General features: G+C 47.5%; 1 protein-coding gene across 1 annotated transcript in view; it reads left to right on the plus strand.

Moving 5' to 3' along the window:
- The window catches only part of LOC144175575 (uncharacterized), a 58,378-nt gene that overhangs the window by 7,805 nt on the left and 27,233 nt on the right, over nucleotides 1-23,340 (plus strand). Inside the window, exons 4-11 of the mRNA XM_077704633.1 lie at nucleotides 835-926; nucleotides 2,055-2,220; nucleotides 8,819-8,991; nucleotides 9,075-9,145; nucleotides 9,219-9,335; nucleotides 12,764-13,005; nucleotides 17,085-17,232; nucleotides 22,933-23,063. Coding sequence (XP_077560759.1) covers nucleotides 835-926; nucleotides 2,055-2,220; nucleotides 8,819-8,991; nucleotides 9,075-9,145; nucleotides 9,219-9,335; nucleotides 12,764-13,005; nucleotides 17,085-17,232; nucleotides 22,933-23,063 — 1,140 coding nt within the window. The remainder of the gene's footprint in view (nucleotides 1-834; nucleotides 927-2,054; nucleotides 2,221-8,818; nucleotides 8,992-9,074; nucleotides 9,146-9,218; nucleotides 9,336-12,763; nucleotides 13,006-17,084; nucleotides 17,233-22,932; nucleotides 23,064-23,340) is intronic.

Below are 23,340 nucleotides of genomic sequence, written 5' to 3' on the forward strand. Positions count from 1 at the left end.
TGCTTCTTTTGCTCCTAAGCACAGCATCTCCCCCCCCCCCTTCCCGCCCACACAATCTATCACCAGAGGAGGCCCGCATGTGGCGCATCATCCAAGTGCACACCTTTCCTCACCAGACAATCCTACAGCACTCCCACCCCCACCTGTTTCCCTCACCCCGCTGCCCGCAGTGGGGTGCACTGGACACGCACTTTGATTCCCTCTGCCGGTGGCCCAAAAATCCCTACCCACCCCTCCCCACTCCCCAGGCCTGGGAGCAGGCCTTGCGGAGCTCCGTGGTTTCAGACCAGGTGCTGGTCACTTCCCGAGGCCTCCAGGTCGCTGCGGCCCTGTGGGCAGCCACCACCTCCCTATAAGGGGGAGCTCTTTAAATAAATGTTACTTCTCTCTTTCTCTCTCTCTCTTTTTCTCTCTCTCTCTCTCTCTCTCTCTCTCTCTCTCTCTCTCTCTCTCTCTCTCTCTCTCTCTCTTTCTCTCTCTCTCTCTCTCTCTCTCTCTCTCTCTCTCTCTCTCTTTCTCTCTCTCTCTCTCTCTATCCCCGACATTGCAGTTACAGTGACGCCAGTGCAAGCGGTGTGTACTTTGGGATGCTTAGTAAGCGTTTCATTCCGCATGGCAGCGCTGGAGCTGGCTTCGTGTAAGTTTTCAAAAATGGTGGTAAGAGAAAAAACGAAAATGACGAAGTTGTCGATTTTGTATGTATGCTTTGTACTTCGCCCCATACTATCAAAATGTGGCGCGCTGTAAACTCGATTTCGGAAGCCAAGGAGCAATTTGGGACACAGCGACACATTGATGTAACCCGACGTCCTACGCGTCTCCTCTCGCGTACAGAAGGAAATCCCTCAACAGCCACCATTCACCGAGTTCATTCCCAGTACCAGAGACTTCGAGCCCCTGAAGCTTCTCGGGGCAGGCGGCTTTGGGTGAGCACAGAGCTGTATGAATTTTTTCTCTATTCGTAAATGCGAGCCGAAATGCTGTCAGCATTTATAGCGTGCCGTTATAATGAGCGCAGTATCATTGCCACCGAAGAAATAGAGCTAGACAAACAGCCTCTTTAAGGCCAGACTTAACGAGGCCGACACATTAATTACTCCGTGACATTGCGCATCCAAAAAGGCCAGGAAGGTAAATTTCATCTTTCTATCATTAAAAAAATTCAAGGCCATCTCCACTAACGTGAAACCTGGTGAAAGGCGAAGCATGCAGTGTATAAGTGTATTCTTGGCGCCTTGGCGTTTTTGCCAACGGAGATGAAACCTTTGAGAGGTAGAGGTTTACAGCTTTGATGTGTCTTGTCTTTCAAGCCCGAAGCTATCTAGCGCGTGGCGTACACGAGTGTCCCGGTGTTTTTTAGTACGCGTTACGTTCTAGCGAGAGGTATAAACGAGCTTCCCGGTGTTTTAGTAGCGGGACTACATAAGACGAATGGCGATTACGACGACGACGACGACAGCAGACGCCAACAGCCCCAGCTCCTAAGGGGCTTCGACCCTAAAACGGCTGCTTTGTCCAGATACAATATAATACCATGGATGCATCCCAAACCTCAAAGAAAGTAATCAAGATGTTAAAGAAAACATACGAAGCAGTGGCGACTCCCCAGTGACTTTCCGGCAACTTTTCTATGACGTCACAGAATCTCGCTTGCGCGATTGGAGGCCGCCGACCTAAGCCAACGCCAAGAAACATGATTAGGCAGCCGCACTTGGGTCTCCAGTTCCGTTTGATGGCATCGCTTCAACGCTACCGTGCAGTTAACACACTGATAACCGCTTTTAGTGGTGGCCCGTATTGCGTCACTGCTGCAGCCATACGTCACTTCTGACGTCGTGTAGCGCGAAATTTGAAAATTGTTTTTAGATTTGCTTGCATTTTTCGGTTTAAATAACGTATTTCGTGGCTGGAATGTAGCTGAGGGAGTTACCAATGGTTAGTTATTTTGAAGTGAACTAGGTTGTATTTTGTTTTTGAGTATAAGGCAGGCGGACATTTGCTAGCCTGCAGAATCTGCGTCGGTCAGTGACCCTGCCCCTCCATCGTGTACGCAGCGCGGTGTACAAGGCGAGGTACAAGCCGGCCAACCTGGTGTGCACGGTGAAGTTGATCGCTAAGGACCGATTCAGCCGGCCCAAGCAGGCGTGCATCGACAAGGTGGTGGCGTCCGTGGTGCGAAGCCCTTTCCTCGTCAAGTACCACGCCTGCTTCGCCACCAAGGTTCGAAAGCCATGCTCTGCATCTTCTTGTGCTCGCTTCGACGATTTTTTCGGCGCCACCCCTGAAAGGTCCCTCTGTGCTAGAGCGCAACTAAAGTTGAGAAAAACTGAAAGAAAATCGGCGTCGGGAGAACGCAAAATTAAAAGCACAGTAACCGCGCTGTGAGACCGCTCCTCGGGGGCGCGGAATGCGTTACACCCGGTTCAGAAATGTTCTTAATGGCCCCGGGAAAAACATTAATGCAACATCGGGTGACTAATTACCAGTGTTCTACCGCCGTCGCTTGGTATATTCATTTATTTATTCGGGTTCTGAAAAGTCCTTCGTGCTCACAAAACAAGGGGGATTAGCTTACGGATGTAGCTGGGGATAAAAAATGACAATTATTATAATAAAAGGCAGCTTGGGCCAATAGGTGACATAAGGGTTTTGTGTATGTTATCGGCTTTCCGGTGTTTGGAACCAGGCTGACGAGATAAACGTTTACGGGACATTTCGCGGCGATAGAATTAAATGCGACACTTACGTCAGGAAACGGCGAGGCTAATGCTTTCCAGGAGCAAGACAGTGTGTGGGGTGGGGTGCAGTCGGACATCACTCGCGATCCAAACTGGCATTCTGTTTAACAGCTCACTCAGGTGCTGGACCAGTTCACCTGATAGCGCAAAGGTCTCCAAAGATCCTGCCGTTGCTTTGAGACGGTTTAAGCGAGGCTTAAAGGAGCCATGAAGAGAAAATACAACTTTGTTTAATTTCAAAGAACTAGGATTCAGTATCTCACTCAGCTCCATTACAGCCACAAAAGATGTTTTTTAAAGAAAAAAAAGCAAGAAGTATTTAAAAACTTTCACATTTCGCGCCACAGTGACGTCTTATGAGCAAGAATGACGTCATACGGGCCAACAATAAAACATAATTTTCAGTGCGTTAGCTGCACGTTAGCATTCAAGTGATGCGGTCAAATGGAACTAGAGGCCGCATTACAGACGTCCAGTCATGTGTCGTCGCGACAAGTCAGTTAGGCGGCCGCCAATCGCACAAACAAGGTTCCGTGACGTCACAGAAAAGTTGCGGGTAATTGGCTAGGGGGTCGCCGCGGCTTCACACGTTTTCTTTAATATCTCCGTTATTTGTTCGAAGATTGCGATGATATTGGTATCATTGTTATCGGGACTAAGCAGTCTTTCTAATAAACCTAACTTGTATTTTGTCTTCATGGCTCCTTTAAAGGTTGTGCGTGTGTGGAGGGTGCCGATTCAGAGCCGTACGAACACAGCCGCCCGCGAGAAGCCCACTCAAGCCTGGCGGGCTGCAGGGGCAACGTGGGCGCTGGGCACTACCCCTTTGTGAAGTCAAACCTTTAGTAACATGCGCGGCCGCAGGGTGCGACAAGTTGTCGAAGATACGTCGCCGTTTAAATTACATTCGCTGTACTGAAATTCTCTTTCTAATGACGAAATTCCTTACGTGGATATATTGGTGACTCTCGGTGATATCCGTTTGCAGGAGTTTATCCAGAATTTCGATTTTTTTTCCGGGGGGGGGGGGGGGGGCTTGAAATTTTCCGGGAGGGGTGTTGGGGGGATGTTGGGGGTGTGTGTATAAGCGAGCACCCCAGGACGGGGTGCTCGTGGGTCTGGAGGAGTGTCGTGGGTTTGGAGGAGTGTCGATATCCCCCTGGGGGAGGATGTTGGGGGGTGTTAGCGGGGGGTGTGTATGAACCCTGTTCGTTTGTCATCAAAAAACGCCTGCTGCGCAATGGTGGCATCGTAAACAGGGCTGACGGTACTCCCTGCTGTAAACTCCGACATTTGAAAGTGTTCGCAAAGGAAAGTTTCGCTTTGCATAACGTAGAAGCACACGAGATTCGCTGCAGTGGCGAGGTGGGTAATGGGAGCGAGCAGCACAGCATTCGAAGAGGCTAACTTACTGCGTTTCGTGAAAATTTCTATGTAGTACAAGAAGGACACCCGAGAGGCAGTGTCGGATGATAGGAGGCTCCGCCGATTATTTAAATTACATATCATCATCATCACCAGCCTATCTACGCCCACTGCAGGGCAAAGGCCTCTCCCATTATTCTCCAATTCCTGTGCCAACTGTGACCAATTTATCCCCGCAAACTTCTTGATCTCATCTGCCCATCTAACTTTCTGCCGCCACCTGCAACGCTTGCCTTCTCTAGGGATCCACTCTGTTTCCCTTAATGACCAGCGGTTATCTTGCCGTCACATTACATGCCCTGCCCACGTCCATTTCTTCTTCTTAATTTCTACTAATATGTCTTTAACACCAGTTTGCTCCCTGACCCACTCCGCTCTCTTCTTGTCCCTTAATGTTACACCTATCATTTTCCGCTCCATTGCCCGCTGAGTCGTTCTCAATTTAAGTTGAACCCTCTTAGTGAGCCTCCAAGTTTCTGCCCCGAAGGTGAGTACCGGTAAGAGCAGCTGTCATACACTTTCTTCTTCAGCGACAATGGTAGGCTGCTATTCATTATCTGAGAATGTCTGCCATATGTACCCCACCCCATTCTGATCCTTCTAATTATCTCTGCCTCATGGTTGGGATCTGGGGTCACAACCTGGCCTAAGTAGATATATTCGCTTACCACTTCCACTGCCTCGCCACCTATCTCAAACTGCTGTGCTGTCCCGAGGTTATTGGTCATTACTTTAGTTTTCTGCATATTAATTTTCAGGCCCGCGGTTCTACTCTGTTCGCCCAGTGCGGAAAGCATGCTTTGCAATTCGTCCCCCGAGTTACTTAGCAAGGCAACGTCATCAGCAAATCTGAGGTTACTGAGGTATTCTCCATTAACCCTTACTCCCACCTGTTCCCAATCCAACGTTCTGAATACTTCTTGTAAGCATGCTGTGAATAACATTGGAGAGATTGTGTCTCCTTGTCTGACACCCTTCCTTATAGGTATTTTACTGCTCTCCCTATGGAGGATGATGGTAGCCTTAGACCCATTGTAGATATCCTCTAGTATTCTTACATAATGCTCATCTACCCCTGGTTCCGTAATGCCTGAATGACTGCTAGGGTTTCGACCGAGTCAAATGCTTTCTCATAATCTATGAAGGCTATATATAGGGGTTCAGTATACTCATTGCACTTCTCTATCACCTGATTGATCGTGTAAATATGGTCCATTGTTGAATAACCTTTACGGAACCCTGCTTGTTCTTTAGGTTGACTGAAATCTAAGGTTGCCGAGATTCGGCTAGCGATTACCTTGGTAAATACCTTCTAGACGACTGACAGTTAGCTGAATGGCCTCTAATTTTTCAAGTCCTTCATGTCGCCTTTCTTATGGATTAGGATGATGTTCGCGTTCTTCCAAGATTCCGGTACCATTGCGGTCATTAGGCATTGCGTATACAGGCTTGCCAGTTTTTCAAGTACAATTTCTCCGCCATCCTTCAAGAGGTCTGCTGTTATCTGATCCTCACCAGGTGCTTTGCCCCCTTTCATTTCTTTCAAGGCCTTCCTTACTTCTTCGGTCGTTACTGGTGGGATGTCTATCTCCTCTTAACTACTGTCTCGTTCGGCATTATCCTGTATGTCCCGGCTACTGTACAGATCCTAATAGAACTCCTCGGCCACTGTGACTATTTTATCCCTATTTGTGATGACGTTGCCTTGCTTATCCTTAAGTGCATACATCTGATTTTTCCCCACGCCAAGACGTCTCTTCACTGCTTTCAGGCTACCTCCATTCTTTACAGCGTAGTCGATCCTCTCCATATTATACTTCCGTATGTCAGCTGTCTTACGCTTATTGATTAACTTCGAGAGCTCGGCTAGTTCTATTCTGTCAGCTGCGGTAGACATTCTCATGGTTTGCCGTTTCCTGATTATATCTTTCGCCTCCTGTGAAAGTTTACTAGTATCCTGTCTAGCCATAGTGCCCCCGACTTCTACTGCACACTCCGTGATAATGCGTGTAAGGTTGTCGCTGGCTTCCTGTGTCTTAAGCTCGGCTTCCTCGTTAAGGGCCGAATATGAGTTCTGCACCTCGATCCTGAATTCTTCTACTTTACGTCTTACTGTTAGCTCATTTATCGGCTTCTTTCGTACTAGCTTGTTGCGGTCCCTCCTCAAATCTAGCCTAATTCGAGATCTTACCATACGGTGGTCACTACGCCTTACCCTTCCGAGCACTTCCACATCCTGCATGACGCCGGGGTTATCGCATAATATGAAGTCTATTTCATTTTTGTGCTCCCCATTCGCGCTCCTCCAGGTCCACTTCCTACTCTCCCGTTTACAGAAGAAGGTATTCATTATGCGTAGGTTATTCCGTTCTGCAAACTCAACTAGTAGGTCCCCCCTGCTATTTCTACAGCCCAGACCATAGTTCCCAACTGCCTTGTCTCCAGCCTGATTCTTGCCTACTTTAGCATTGAAGTCCCCCATAACTACGGTATACTGTGTTTTTACTTTAGCCATTGCCGATTCCACATCTTCAGAGAAGCGTTCCACTACTTGGTCGTCGTGGCTGGATGTGGGCGCGTAGCCCTGCACCACGTTGAGCTTGTACCTCTTATTGAGCCTAATGACAAGACCTGCTGCCCTTTCATTAATGCTATAGTATTCGTCTATGTTGCCAGCTATGCTTTTATTGACTAGAAATCCCACTCCCAGTTCTCTTCTGTCCTCTAGACCACAGTAACATAGGACGTGTCCATTTTTCAGCACCGTAAAGGCTTCGCCTGCCCTCCTAACCTCGCTAAGCCCTATTACATCCCATTTAATGCCCTCTAATTCCTCGAACAACACCTCGAGATTGGCTTCGCTAGATAAGGTTCGCACGTTAAACGTTGCCAGGTTCAGATTCCATTGGCGGCCTGTCCGGATCCAGGGATTCTTAGCACCCTCTGCTGCGTCACAGGTCTGACCGCCGCCGAGTCAGTTGCTTCGCAGCTGCTGGGGACTGAGGGCCGTGGGTTAATTGGCGTATTCATGGGAGGTTGTTGCCGTTACTACACCAGGGTGGCCAATCCTGCTCTGGTGAGGAAGTGCATTGCCGGCAATGGTCGCCGGGGTCAGGCCGCACCCCAAGCCCCTCTGTGCAATTCCATCATTATGCGGATTTTTTTTAATCCGGTGGGAATTGTCCGGCCCCGGGATTCGAACGACGGTCCTTCTTTTGAAATTGAATTGAATTGAATTTGATTTGAAATTACATATATCGAGTGGCAACCCCAGCAGCCCAACCTGCCGCGGTCGCTCAGTGGCTTAGGCGTTGTGCTGCTGAGCTCAAGGACGTGGGTTTGATCCCTGCCTGGCGGCCGTTTTTCTGACGGGGGCGAAAGACAAGAACGCCCGTAGCCGAGATAGCGGCGCGCGTTGCAGAACTCTAGGTGGTCGAAAAAATTGGCCGCGTATCTGCTCCTTTCGTTGCAAATGTCGGCAAAAGACGATAGTCTTTGTAGACATTTGCCAAGGAAATGCCCTCTTTTGCTTTCTCGCTCACCTCTCATGCTATTCCTGTACCGTCGCGCTCATGCCAAGGTAAACACACTAAAGGTTCGCTCAAGGCGATTTGAATATACCGCCTTCCACTGCTGCAGGCCGGGTTCCTCTATGCCAGCGCTGCAGTACGGCGGAAACGCGCGTGAATCGACACGGCTGACTACAATGTTAATAAAACCGCGTGCCCTGGCTCCACGTGCGTTCCAAGCAGAACGTGGAACCTAGCTAGTGGAACCATTCGTGGCTGTTGCCGCGTGATTTTTGATATGCCGCCAGGAGGTAGCGCGGGCAACAGCAGGCGGCGTTTTTCTGCAGTAGATGTAGAATATAAATTTCTATCGAAAAACCAAGCATCCAGGAATTTTTAAATAAAGGAACACTGTAAATATCCCTTGTGTACTAATTTCCTGTCTTATATTTGCGTAATGTCTTGTTCTTGTTCAACAAAGTTGACAAGTATGAACGTATAAACCGAACGTATAAACCGGAACGTATAAACAAGTATGAACGTTTACCTTTGGCTGTGAGTATATGAATATTGCGCAATATCTATATTACTTTGGCCGGGTGGCTGAATCTAGACTCAGACAGACAGACAGACAGACCAAAATTTCTGGGTTTAAGTAGCCCAAGAAAGACTATCGTCTTTAAAGTTAATCCTGAACCCTTCATAACGTAGGGCTCACCTGTTAACATTGCTATGGGTCTTAGCCGTTCATGACCCACGGACTTAAAAACCATCCTACACCAATAAAAACACACACCTTTACTAATACACATAAATGTGCACAACGGCCTAGTTTGCTTATATTGGAGATATGCGTCTTCTGCACGGAAATAAAAAATAAAAGCCTTGCTTCCGAGACAGCTAGCGCCATCTAGTAATTACTGGATGAACCAAAATGCGTTTCTTGTTTATTTTTATCTTCTGCGCTTAAAACCCATCAAATTTGAATTGTTGAGAATCAACAGCGGCTAACTTTATTTTTTTTTGCGCACAGGTCAGTAAATCACTCTGCATAACTTCAGTGATTGTAGGAGCGGTTTCTTGACCATTTGAACAGAGTGACGGCATGTCAGCACCATGTCATCTGTAACTGGACAAACCATGCAGGACGCGTACCTGACGATGATGGAGTACGTGTGCGGAGTTGACCTGCTGCGCGTGCTGGAACGGGCTGTGTTCCTGCCCATCGACCATGTGCGCATCGTCATGGGTCAGCTCATTCTCGCCGTGGAGCACATGCACCTCAAGGGATTCCTGCACCGGGACATCAAGGTGTCCAAGTGAGCGAGCTCCGCCTTTACAGACGTCCGCCCCGCTGCCCATGCTGGGCGTGCCGTTGACGCCTGACCGCTTCTCTTTCCAGCATGCTCGTGGTCCCGGGAGGGCGAATCAAGCTGATAGACTTCGACACCAATAAAGTTTGCCTCGGACACTGTGAGTGCGCGTTGAGAGGAAGAACCAAGCGCTGGCAACACTGAAGATCGCTCGTCGCCCCTCTCTCTTGCAGTTTCCAAGCGTGCGATGAGAGGCTACTTCCAGAGGACGCCATTCGAGTTCAGGGATGGTGAATCCGCCGGGACAATACCTTACATGGCTCCTGAAATTCTCAAGCGAAGGCCCTATGGTAAGCTGCAGGTTTTTTTTACAGCGAACTTCTAGGCACTTAACAAGAAACGTAAATCCTACCTTCACAGCAGCCGTTCTCTACACGACGTCAGTAACCATAAAGATTAACCGATTCATATTCCGTCAGTCACCATTAGTCAGGTTAACCGTCAGCTTACCCGTCAGTAACCGTTTCTCATTTCGACGACATAATGTTACAAGAAATGATCGGTGTGCGTTAGGGGCTTGAAAATAAGAATAGGAGTGGTAAAAGAAACGAACCTATCGAGTGCGGTTCGTTACTAGCGGGTTTCAAACTGTGCCTACAATGGATGCAGTTCACGAAACAAATAAGGGATTGCTGCGCTGCTGGACGTACTGTTTTTAATATTCCTTGTACTATGGGGTGCCCCCATGGACCTTTACAGTGGTTGACCACTGATTCGAACCAATGGAATAAGCTGGGCTCACGACGAGGACCGCCTTACGATTTAGCATAAAATATGTAACCTGCGTGGTAGTACCACTGAATACAAGCCGTCCTCATCGTGTCATCTAGCGCGAAAGCGTAGCCATGTTTAAAGATAATAGCCTGTCTTGGGATGTCCGAACGGGAAAATTTTGGTCTGTCCGTCTGTCTGTCTGTCCCTTGAATCATCTATCCGGCCAGAAGTTGTAACAGTCAACAAAATATGTTGCCGCAAACCGTGCATTCTCTTTGTATACTTCTGTTCTGTATTTACCAGCCGGCGGCGCCCGGCTGTGTTAGCAGTGCTTCAAGCAAAGTGCATTCATTTCCTTTCTTTTGAATGCCGCATGGGCGATATTATTTTGATAGGGAGAGTTTTTTGTTCTGACGTCACTAGCCTAGAATAATGTTCTTTGATCTGCAGTGTTCTCGTTGTAATTGGACGTTTCGAGAAAAAACCGCGCCGAAAGATAACTACTCCCTAGGAAGCCGCCCCGGTATTGGATTCGCCGACAGTCGCCTGCGCACGTCACTTTGTTGACTGCTGCTTTGCCGCCTGTGTATTCTTTGAGTTGTTAGCGGAGCTTAACTTTACTCAAATGAACTTGTTTTTTCTTCAAGACAACTGTGCCGTGGGTGGCAACATGATACTATGTAGGCAAAACTATTCCAAAATAACCAAAACCACTTGCATGTGTCGTAAATGTTCGCTTGACGCAGCGCCAATGAAACCAGGCGTATTTGCGGCAAGACATCAGCACTTAATCATCAGAACCAATGCTATTTTAATTAAGAACGTGCGTTATAGCGTTTTTTAGAAAACCAAATAATCAAAAAGGCGTAATAAAAAATTCAGCCACCATCGCTATTGAGATGCGAGACTGAGGAAGCAGCGGAGCTGCTGGTGTTCACTATCTTTGACTTACTTTTCTTACGTCTGCCCATCTTATCAGTAGATCGGATAGTGATCCCGCCGGGCGCACTCCATCTCTATCAACCAGGAGAACACCTGCACGTCAGAGCTTACATCATCACAAGGCGCAGCCAATACCTGACGCGCGCCTCCCCACCCGAACATCTGTCCATTTCCTAGAGTTTCATACTAATATAGACTAGAGGGAAATGTGGCGCTGCAGTCACGGGCCACCGCGAGTGGCGCCATTGCAGCTAGCGACGTTCCTCGCTTACTTGGCTTGGCTAGCCGCATGTCTTCTTTTTTTTTTGTCTCGAAGCCAACCTGGACAAAAAGGGTAACATTTTTTCTTGTTCATCTTGCATGAAACTGCTAAATAATCCCTGATAAAGAAACCTTTCTGGAGCCTGAATTTTATAATAACAAAACAAATTCGATTAATCGTCTGCAGTAACACTGTTGCTTTTTGGAAGCAAAAACCAAGTTTTCAGCCTGTTGTTGAGCCATGCAAAGGACAAGTGGAACGTCCCTGCCGGGTACATGACAGAACGCTCGCTGAAGCGGAGCTCCCCTAGACAGTGGCGCCAGGTTTCCCTCTAGTATATATTAGTATGAAACTCTATGGTCCATTTCAACTCAGCCGAAGGAAATGCTGAACGCCCCGAATGCAAAGATAGCGCGATGTCCCGTGTCGCAACGCGAGGGACCGCGAGGCACCGAGGGATCGATTCCGACCACCGAAGCGTTCCCTCTTTGTGGCGCCCACTCCCCACACCTGCTCGTCAGCTCCTTGCCTCCTCGCCACTTGCCCTCACACTTGTTGACCGAGCATTTTTCTCCTCTGCACTTGGCTGCGCAGAGTTTTGAGCGACGGAAGGCACAGATGGAACTCAAGCTTAAACATCTCCATTGTTAGCAATTCAGCAAGGTCACGCCCTCTGCAACCAGATGGTGCATGAGCAGTGAAAGAGCGGGAAAATTGAATGGAATTCAAAAAACCGCATTGCATTTATCATGGAAGTGGTAAAAGGGGTGTGTCTTTGCAGTGGCAGCAAAAAACTATCGTCTTTCGACGACGCTTGCAGCCAAGCAACCAGAATTTTTAAAGCGGAATCTTTCGCAGTGGGACCGATTGCGTCCTGTCAAAAAACTAATGCATTTTCCCGTAGACAGGCTGATCGACCGAAAAGCTCTGGTGAGATTTCTGGACACACGACGGGTGCGTGAACCGTTCCATGGGGTCAAAATGGTAATTACTTAAAAATGGCGAAAAAGGAACGATTCTAGAAAAGACAATAAACGCATCGATCATGGCGGAGTACAACAGTACACCTTTTTCGCATTAGCCACGTATCGGTATATATTTCGCTCGTTCGAAGATGCGTTTGGGTAGTCCGTAAAAAATCGTCGCATGGGTTCGTTCCTCAATTGCGATTTGGGTATTTGAAGGTTTTGTTATCCGCTGGACGCACTTTCAGCGGAGGGTGGACGCGCGTACTTTGCAGCTTCCACGCTCCTCTCAACTTTCTTTGAGAAACGATGGTAAACTTTTTTCTTGACATTTCACGCTCAGTCTAAGAATTCGGAGACTCGGCTCCGTTAGTCCCAGTTATCGTGGTCAATGGGTTGAATTGCTGGGAAGTAAACCAAGCAGTCATCATCATCAGCCAATGTAAGCCCACTGCAGGGAAAAGGCCTCTCCCATTAATCTCCAGTTATCCCGGCCCTGTGCTAACTGCGACCAATGTATCCCCGCAAAATTCCTGATCTCATATGCCCATCTAACCTTCTGCCGCCCCCTGCCACGCTTGCCTTCTCTGGGGATCTGAAATACTTTGCTTGGTAACAGTTGCCAAGCAGAGTATTGCAGGTCAAACCTTTGTAGTACAAAGCTCGTTTCCTCCGAACCTGAAGAGCAGCAAGGTAGTCGGCTATATTCAATATGGACCTGATTGGTGGCCTTCTAGATCCTCGCGAATCTCCCCTCGCTATGCTCATTCCAGAAGTTTCTGCAGCTTCATATGCGGGCGGAAGACGGGCGCTGAATGCCGCATCTTGTGCGCAGGCCGCGCGTGCGACTGGTGGTCAACCGGCGTGGTCTTCTACAAGCTGATGACCGGCCGGGTGCCGTTCCGGGGCAAGACGAAGAAGCTTCTGCGTGACCGCATCATCGCGTCGCCACTGAGGTGGCCGAGGATGTCCATGCACTCGCAGTCCGCCAGCGCCATCGCCAAGGACATGGTGTTCCTCCTGCTCAAGAAGAACCCCGTCGAGCGCCTCGGCTCCAAGCAGTACCGCGACATTAAGGTAGGAGAAGGACGCCCGCTGCTTGCAGCAGCGCGCATGCTGCTGTATGTGGAGACGTGTGGTTGTAATATGTATTTGTTAACCTTAATTGCACTCCGTGCCTTGACCTTTGTCATCGCCGGAGCGGGAGAGGGGGGAATAGAGTTGGAGGATGGGCGGGGGGGAAGAGCATGTGTCCCGAATAAAGGTGGCCCTGTATGGCGGCTTATCGAACATATACGAGGAAAGAGTCGAGGACCATCTTCCTCAGGAGTGTTCTGTAGACACTTCGTGGTGGGTCCACTCCCTCAGCGTTTGTGGCCTGACTTGTTGATGAGGGATGAGAGCATGTGCCTGGGTTCTCTTCTCCTGCAGGGCAGAGTAGTAGAGATGTGTGGTTGAAAAAAAAAAACAACAACAGAAAAGCATAAGGAAAAGAACAGGTCTTTTTCGTTTTCTTCGACCAGGATAGCATTGAAAAAAAAAAACAGCTTCTCTTGGGAAATTCTTTGTGCTATGACCAATCTGCACTGAGGAAACGCTTCATGAAATCTATGATTTGACATGAAATCGTGCGCAGATTTTGAGAGCGGGAGCTCTGCGGCGACTTTTATGATGCAACATATGTAAAAATTACATTCTTTTCACTGCTAACCGAAAATGTATTAGGCACGCAAGTCTTTTAAGTGATTCGGTCGTGAAAGCCAGTGATTGTCGAATAATTCTTCACTGCTGCATCGTGTTTGAGGTGCCGTGAAGTTCGCCTGTCATGCCGCACGCATCATACGGCACGCATAATTCTCGTTCCGTCCTGGCACGGTACGGGGCTAGTGCTGCAGCGACCACACTTGGCTGGGGCTCTTGGAGACACGGGTTCAAATCACATTCAAACACAAATGAATTTCTATGTATATAATATTTACTTATTTTCTTCTTACAGCGGCTGAAATTTGGTTTCATTCGTGTAGCCGCCAGCAACTACGGTCACTTTTCACGCTTGATGAGGCATCTGAGGCTTTCACCTAAGCACGTCGAATTTTGTTATAGAGGTGTGCGGTATCATTTTTTATAAATTTTTCATATTTTTCTAAAGAAAAGATGAAAGAAGTAGTTTTTTTTTCGCGCCCCTCAAAATTTTATGAAAACTTGCATCTCTAGCTGTACGTACAGGGGCGAATAAAAGAAATACGAAAAATGGAGCGCGTACACAGCCTCCGACGCATGCCGCACCGTCTGGCACCATCTGGCCGCACCCTGAATGAACTGCGCGCATGCGCAGTTCTTTCAGTGGGTTTCACAGTGTGGCCTACTGTTAGGGAAGATGTTGGATAAAGAAGCGACGGCGGTGATTTATTTTGAGGCGTTTGTTATGCTTTGCCGTCACTGAGCATCCTCTCATGTACGACATTCGGGAGCCAAGCGCGCAACAGGATTATTAGAGCATAGAGTTTCGTACTAATATATACTAGAGCAAAATCTGTCGCTGCAGTCGCGGGCCGCTGTGGGCGGCGCCATTGCCGCTAGCGACGTTCTTCGCCTACTTGGCTCAGCTAGCCATATTGGCTTCGTTTTTGTCTCTTAGTCAAAAAAAAAAAAAACAAACAAAAAACGCCACCATTTTTTTCTTGTTGATCGTACATGAAGCTTCAAATAATCACTGACAAATTAATCTTTTTCGATGTTCAATTTTATAATAACAAAACAAATTTCATGACCATTATACAGTAATATTGTTGCTTTTTTGCTGCCAGAGCCAACGTTTCAGCCAGTTCTTGAGCCATGCCAAGGATAAGTGGAACGTGCCTGCCCGGCACATGACGGAACGCTCGCTGAAGCGCTGCTCCCCTAGACAGTGGCGCCAGATTTCCCTCTAGCATATATTAGTATGAAACTCTATGCATTAGAGCTAGCATGATGCCCTTCAACTATCATCCTGCTCAGCGGCGACGCAGCGTGAAAAGGCGCCTCAAAACAAACGACCGGTGTCGAAACATTTCCCATAAATGTAGGCCACACTCGCTCTCAAAGAAGTGCGCATGCGCGCAGTTTGCTGACTTAGCTGCCAGATGGTGGAGCATGCGTCGGAGGCTGTGCGCTCGCTTGTTCGTATTTCTTTTAATCCCCCCTGTACCTTCAGAAATGCAATGCTAACGGAATCCTAGAGTCCCACTGATGCGTTTTGCATTAATTTTTAAGGCTTAAGCCGGAAGTGCTCCGTTCTGAGGAAAACCAACGCCGCCGTCGTCGTTGTCCTTGTCCTGCCAAGAAAATGGCCGAAGTCGTATAGAGTAAATGCAAAGCTGACGGCTCTTCCTCGAACGACAACGATTGTTGGGGCACTCAGCTTTCTGGCGAGGGATTCGCTCGCCGTCGTTGGAGTTGTAGGGGTTCACATAGGACGGTCGCCGTCAGTGAGACGAAGAAAGCTTATCTTTATCTCCCCACTGCTTCAACCGGTTTGGAAAGGCGCAGTCAGATAGACGTCGGCTTTTCGACGCGAGGGACCCTGTTTTGATTCCGACCATGGGAAGCGTTTCCTTTTTTTCTTGAGGTGCATGATGTGCCTTAACTTTCGTCTATCGTAATAATCGTCATTTAATAAAACCCATCGCCTAAGGTTGGCTTTCGGGCAGTGCGTTTTGGGGATGGACGGGGCGGTCGCCATCAGTGAGGAATAGAGAGCTTCGCCTTAAAAAACACGTGGGAGTTGAATCTGGATTTCAAAGATTGCAAAGATTTCAAAGATTTTATTTCCTCAGAACTACGAGGAGGCAGGCAGGGAATAAAGGCTAAAAAGCCTGACAGAGGCCCAGCCCTCTTTGGTTCAGTACAAGGAAGAAGCAAAATTAAACAAGCTGGAAATTATAATGTTGTAGTTATAAAAATACTAGCTACATGTAGAGCCCAAGACATTAAAGAACAAATATGGGTAAGATACAGTAAAGTACATTAGAGTACGAAAGATTAAAGTAAACCAAAGCACAACTGGACAATCAGGGTAGAAGTATGATTGAGTTTTAAAGATAGACACAACTAAAAACCTGCGTATTAAACAAGTCTAAACAACATCCACAGTTCTAGCCGTTGAAGCAGATATTCTGATTTAAGTGGTATTCTTTCGCCTGTGTTTTAAATATGTTTCTACTGCATTTGAAATCAATGTGGTCTCCAACTTTGTTGAGCATGTCGGTGCGTTGAAACGCATCTCCAGAGCAGGAACCGAGTGCGCTACCAACCGCGCTGTCTGCGTACCTTTGGAGCTGTGCAATGAAAGCTATAATAGCGCGTGCCGCGTGATAACGGAATGACACGTGAGCAGAACAGGTGCAGCCCAGCAGCGCCCAACTCTGATTTTAGGAAAGGGGGCGTGGGCTAACCGTAAGCTTGTTCGAGTTATACGCGGCAAAGCGGGAAGGCATGGAAGTGATGAAGGAAACGCAGACACGATGTAACCGTAAAGGGACCAGTAAAAGTAATTCCCGTCAAAGTATAATTAAATCGAAGAGACGCAGTTAGAGTGTATCGCTTAAGAAATAGCCCAGTAGAAAATGGCGAGAAGAATTTCTGTAGTGTGTCCTATTTTCACGTGTCGTACTGTCGTCCTGTCATATTCTTGTGGTGTCGGGATTCCGATGTTGTGTTGTGTGTCGTATTCCTGTCTTGATTCTGACGTTCCGTGGTGCCGAATTCATGTCTTGTCATGATCTTTATGTTCTATCAGTAGTAGCACATGATTTGAATGTTATTGCCCCTTGTGAAGAGTAGCGTAAATGGAGTTCTGTTGAGACTACAGGAATGTTTGTCGTTGGGAAAAATGACTTTGTAGTTACGGGAGAAATGTGTGGCGTAACAGCAGATGGCTTTGTCGTAACAACAGAACTTCTGTTGTCACAACAAAGTTTTTTTGTCGTACGACAGGAATTCGTGTTAGCGTTTTGCGGTACTCCTGTTGCAATTTTAGACCGAGAGGTGGAAAGAATCGCCCGGCTTTCTGCTTCAAAGCACGTAAGCCGAGTTAAGTGCCACGAGTAATTCTTTTGAAGGCCTGAATATACCGTACGCGCAATGTGTACCCGCATGGATGTTTCATTTCGCCGCAGACGCACTCCTTCTTCGAGGAGTTCGACTGGAACCGCTTGCGCTCGAGCTCAACCCTCTGCAACATTCCGGCCATCTACGAGCTCATGCAGTTGTCACCGTCGTCAGACGCTACTAGCAATGAGGCCGAGCACAGCACTCTCAATCTGTGTAAGCGAGTCGTCTTTCCAGGGAGTCATCACGTGTGTGGCTGATAGAACAAGCCGGAAAAGTTCTTTGACCACCACCTGCGTCTTAATTGCCATACACCGTAAAACGTCACCACAGGTGGGCTTTATTACAACGCCCCGGAACAACCAAAGAGCGTGACCAAATGTGCGAATTTGGCGAATGAGGAGTACCAGTATCCGACGTAGGATATGCGCTAGGATAACAGCGAAATGCGTCCATGTGCATGTGCGCTGCTCTCCAAGCACAGGTTCTTGATTGATTGATTGATTGATTGATTGATTGATTGTAGGGTTTACGCGCCGACGCAGGTCAGGCGATGAGGCGCGCCGTAGGGGAGGGCTACGGATTAATTTTTTACCACCTGGGGATCTTTAACGTGCGCCGAAATCTTGTACACACGGTCATTTTTGCTTTTCGCCTCCATCAGAAAAGCGGGCGCCGCGGCCGGGAATCGAACTCGCGACCTCGTGCTCAGCAGCGCAACGCCTTAGCCACTCAGCCACCAAGGCGGGTTCCAAGCGCAAGTTCTATATTTTACTTTAATTGCATGCTGCACCTTGTCATTCGCCAAATTCGCGCGTTTGGTCACGCTGATTGATCGTTCTTGAGAGTTGCGGTGAAGCCCAGCCGCGGCGATTTCTTAGAGAGTACACAACTACATAATGGTGCGTCGTACACTTCTCTCCATTTGGGGCGAGCGGAAAGGAAGCATTCTTCCTCTTCTCATAACATACAGAGGAGGATGAGAAGAAACATTAGAGGGACACGGAATTTATCTTTGGTGCAAGCTAGCAACAAGAAACAAAACGTCCACCCGAGCCTTCGTAACAAAGCCCCTCCACTTCACCTCTCTTCCACTCGATGTGTCCTCCGGGTTGGCGTAGTGGCTGGCCCGAAAGCGGTGCCAACGAGTGTTGAATCGGCCCGCCGCAAAAATTTCTTGCGAATCCCGCTCGTATCACTCGTGAAGACGGTATGGGGGGAGTGAGCTGAAAGGTTGTTACGTTACGCGGGAAGTGGGCGAACCTTTGCATTGCAGGGCTAGAGATTAAGTATACGTACTGCAGATCAAGATCTTCTGAGTTGGCATGGGAAGGAGGGTAACTATGTGCATAGAAGAATGCAGAGAATTGAAAAAGTATTAAAAAGTCGAAGACGTTTAGGAACAACATGAAACTAAAGGGTGAATTGAGAATAAACATGGGTGATATATTGCAATTAGCGGGAAATTTCTGCACAACTTCGCATTACTGCTTGGCAACGTCTATAGGAACACCGTTTTAACTAAACAGCTGGTCTGAAGGTACCTGGAACGGCACACTGGACAAATCCATAACCAGTTTACGTGGATCAGTATTCCAGTCACCTAAACTACCCGTTTATTTGGAACAGTGATCCGTATAGCTTTATTTGGAACGCCGATCCACATAATGTAGCTGCTAAAAATGTGTGGTGCACTGTTCTACTTGCTTGTCCACGGTATGTGGACCACGGTAACAAATATATAACGGAATTTTTTGCCAAAAAGGTCCAGTTACTAAGTGTATCTTGTGCGGATCCAGATTTAGAGTGTACCCTGAAGTTTTTGGTAGTACTGGCATCATAGGACAGTTTACAACTATCACTAGAGATAATGTGGCCACGGCGCTCAAAGGGACGAAAAAAGGAAATGCTTCGGGTAGCCATAGAGTTCCCTCCAGCGTATTGTAACATGGTGGAGGAAATTTTAGAAAAAAAATATATTTCACAGAGTTAGCACAGAATTTTCGCACAGAATTCGCGCAAACCTTTTCGCGCAATCGTTAATGTACCACAAAAATGGGCGATTGAGGGCATAATTTCGGTTCCCAAAACTGGCGAGAGGCTACACTCTGTTGCATACAAGATATTCACAAAAGAAATACTTGACCGCATAAAGGACACGCCAGAATCTCATCAACCGAGAAAACAGGCTGGATTCATGAAATATTACTCTCAGCTGTAAATGCTTTCGTGCCATGAAAGAGGTAATAACAGAGCCAGCGGGATGTTACCAATCTGTGTATATGACGTTAGGAAGCTATGCAAAAGCATTTTACTCAGTGGACAGAGTCGCGGTGATTGATTATTGAAAGGTGATGATAGTCCAAACCATAGCGCTATTCCGGAACGGAAACAGGATATGCACCTGTACGGTACTCCTTGATAAGACTAAGTTCCCTATGAGGAAGTGCCTTCGACAGGGAGGCAGGATGACTAAAATTACTCACAGCCCGTATAAAAGGGGTGAAGGGAAGCTTAATTGGGGAAAATATCAAGATACAAACAAAATGGCAAATACTTGAGTTGATATTTGAGGATGAAGTTCTTATTCAGGCAGGAAAGTCAGGACTTAAAGCATGCTTCACGAATTATAATAGAGGAGGCTTAGTGGCACGGTTAAGAAAAAATATGAAAGTAATGATAGACGCTAAAATGCACAGAAAAACTCCGTCAACGCTGGCAATCAAGTACCAGAAGAAGTGGATGGTAATCATTATCTTAGGCAAGTTGTTAGTGCTGATCGTAATCACGGGAAGAAAATTAAAAGCCGAACTGGTATTGGTTGGGCTGCATCGATTAACTATTCCGAAATCAGATGCTGCAAGCTGCCCTTCCGGTGAACATATACGAGGCTGGAATGTGGGGTCTTACTAAGTACCTTGAAAGAAAGTTCACCTCCGAGGAGCCACAAAAAGGGGAATGCTGGTTGTACTATCACTTATAACTAAGTAAACCACCTGCGTACTATGGAACACACTCGGGTGAAAAACATTGTAGCTCACATTAAGATAAAGAAGCAGGGTTGTGGAAGTCCGGCAATGCGGATGTCGGACGTCATAGAGGCGGGCTGTCCGTCTTCCGCTTAACGAAACGCTACCCAAGAGCGATAAACGTAATCGGCGCAGACAAAAGGCTCTGTAGACGGTTGAAACAAGAAAACTGGGGAAAGGATTGGATTCGGAAAGCCCGCAACACGAGTGTTTGAAATTATCTAAAGGAGGCCTTCGCCCTTCCGTTGGCACGAATAGGCTGATTATGACATGATGATGATAGTATAATAAAATAGTTTAACAAAACTTGTTGGGGGGGCTGTTAGTTCATGCTTCTTAAATATGTTTAGCGCGAAACCGAAAGACGATACAGAAGAAAGGAGAGAGGACAGTGAGACACTTCTGGGGGAGATTAAAATTCTGGGTAGGAGCAGAGATGCGACAGCACGGGAACTGTTGGAAGCATTTTATATCAAGCATGAAGGCGATAATACGTCGGTGTCCCTGTTTAACTCAGAGAAATCTTTTAGATGCAAAGCATCTTTTGCTCGGGACTATGTCCGTTGTCCATTGTACGTTGTCCGTTGGCGCCCGCACCTCCCCTCCTCATACCCTTCTCCACGCCAGCTGTGCGATAATGCGCTTCTCACTCCGTCCTCCTCTCCACGCCAGCTGCGCGATAACGCGCTACCTCCCTCCGTCCTCCTCTCCACGCCAGCTGTGTGATAGCGCGCTGCTCCCTCCGTCCTCCTCTCCACGCCAGTTGCACGATAGCGCGCGCATGCGGACCTCCCCCTCCGTCCTCCTCTCCACGCCTGCGTTATATATAACCGCGTGCACGCGCCGCTGCCTAATTTGCTTAGTCGGATGAGTCTCGCTCCGGCGTCTGATGAGTACCGACAGTCCTGATAGCGGATTGGCTGACACAAGTTCAGCCAGCATCAGCCAACCAGGTAACAGAGCCGTTTGTCAGAAAGGAACCCTGAGGTGATGCGAAGCATCGCGGAGTTTACAACAACGTTCACGCGATGTGGGTAACCAACGCAAGTGAAAATAAAGGGAACTCCGCGATGCTTCGCATCATCTCAGGGTTCCCCTCGGGAAGATGGTGTAATTTTTTTCGAGCGTTTCGTTTGAGGAACACATATGCGCACTTGTGATTACCCATTGTGGCGCATGCTGCGCATGCCCCAGTTGTTCAACATTTACCCGCTCTGCCGGTCATTAAAGTGCATTTGAAAGTTAGCGCTTGTCCTGCCTCCTTTCTTGTGCATCGTCTTTCGTTTTTGAGCTAAACATATTTAAGAATGAAAATAGCATCCTAACGTTAGGCGGAATTTCTTTCGAATGACGTCATTGGCCGTTTATACTACACTGATACGATGAGAGTGTCAAAAGGGCTACAGAGCCTAAATGCAAGTTTGGTTTACTCAGAAGATTGCTTTGTCCAGATAACAATGATACCAATTTTATTGTATACAAATAGTAGAAATATGTAGGAAAACAGGCGAAGCAGTTGCCACTTCCCAGCCGCCTGTCCGAGATTTCTACATGACGTTACAGAGTCCTGTTGCTTTGAATGGCGGCCGCGCACTTTACGCACCGCCGAAAAACATGACTGGACGATTGCAGTTACATTTGATCGTGTGACTTGAATGCGAAGATGCAGTTAGCTCACTGCACATTCGCACACTGAGAACTACGTTCTTAGTGCTTGCCTTCATATCTGCCCACGTTAAACCACTGTATAGCGCTAAAATTGAATGTTTTTTTGATATTTCTCACATTTTTTCCGATTAAAAAAACATCTGGGGGCCTGGAATGGAGCTGAGTCAGTGACCAAAAGCTGGTTCTTCAAATCGGACAAAGTTTTATATTGTCTTTATGGCCCCATTTATATTGTCCATTGAGCAGGAAAGGTACAGTCTTAGTGAAAATTTTCTAGGACAAGCCGGAAACGAGGAGGCCACAAGAAATTCAATGTACAAGCTTACGCCCCGTGCGATGCTGAAACTTTTGATGTCGGAAAACTGGAGAAAACACTTTCTTGCTTGCTGTTATAAATTATTTTTGTAACATTTAAAGGTAGAGCGTAATCTTTGAATTCATTCGGGTCGAGAAGGCTCACAAAAACTGTGGTTGATTGCTCTGCCATAGAAATCGGTAAAACACGAAAGTGAAATGGGCAGCGAAATCTGTAGCTGAGCATGATTTGCGGGTCGGCGGCTGTCTTGTGGGTGTGCTTGGCGAGCGACGTCCTGCTGGCGGGTCGCTTCGGCAAAGGTGTACTGACGACATTTCCGTGACGGATGTGACGTCAGTGAAATCTCGGTGTATCCCGGCATAAAACACTGTCGTGTTAAATCGTAAAACCCGAAAATGAAGAACCCTAAATATAACGTACTCTTTAGTACTAAAGGTTGCTTCCCCGCAAGAAGACCCGGCGTGCAGGAGTGGACTCTTTACAGGCCGCTTGCTTCGTTGTACTGGCGTCACTTCCGTGACGGATATGACGTAACAACAAGAACAAAGTACATTTCATAGTTTATTTTATAGAAAAACATCACAAAACATGATGATGAGGAACCTGGATCCATAGCCTGTACGGCTAGTATTGGATCCATTACAGAAATATTTAAAAAAATACAATCCTGGGCAAAATGGTTGATTGTCGCACACAAGTAAAAATAATTGGCAGCAAGTTATATCGCTTAGTGTTTTTCTTCGTGAAATCTTCGTGAAACCTTTGTGAAATCTTCGTGAATCCCGGAAAAAAAAAAACTTTCGTGTTAAAAAATTTTGAGAAAGGTGGTACCTCTAGTGTTAAGCCTCTAGGCTGCATAGCATACGGTGTCACGGAGGGCGCTCACTGTCGGTCATTGTGCAGCTCCGGGTGCAACGACTACTACCAAGAAGCGCAACCTGCTGAAGATCGAAGAGCTCGTTGACATGGAGGCCACATCGCACCGGCCACTTCTTACGTACGCGTCATCGGGGTATAGGCGACTCGACCGCACGGTACGTATACCATGTCTGGACACCAAATCGACACTAAGAAAAAAAAATGTCCACGTATCCGGTCGCTTCGTTGCGAATGTCGTCGAAAGACGACCGTCTTCGGCCGTCCCTGTCACGTAGCCCTCACCTCTCACGATGCTCCCATCTTGTCTCGCTCCTTCAATGAGCGCAACAGAGGTTTGCTTAATTGAATTTAAATTTCCCGCGTTCGCACTGCTGGGGCGCGAGTGGTACGAGGGGAACTACAAAAACTGTGACACAAAATCAAGGCACGCAA

Source organism: Haemaphysalis longicornis, unplaced genomic scaffold (assembly GCF_048455015.1).
Source record: "Haemaphysalis longicornis isolate Haplotype H1 unplaced genomic scaffold, Haemaphysalis longicornis Haplotype H1 scaffold_3, whole genome shotgun sequence".
Lineage (NCBI taxonomy): Eukaryota > Metazoa > Arthropoda > Arachnida > Ixodida > Ixodidae > Haemaphysalis > Haemaphysalis longicornis.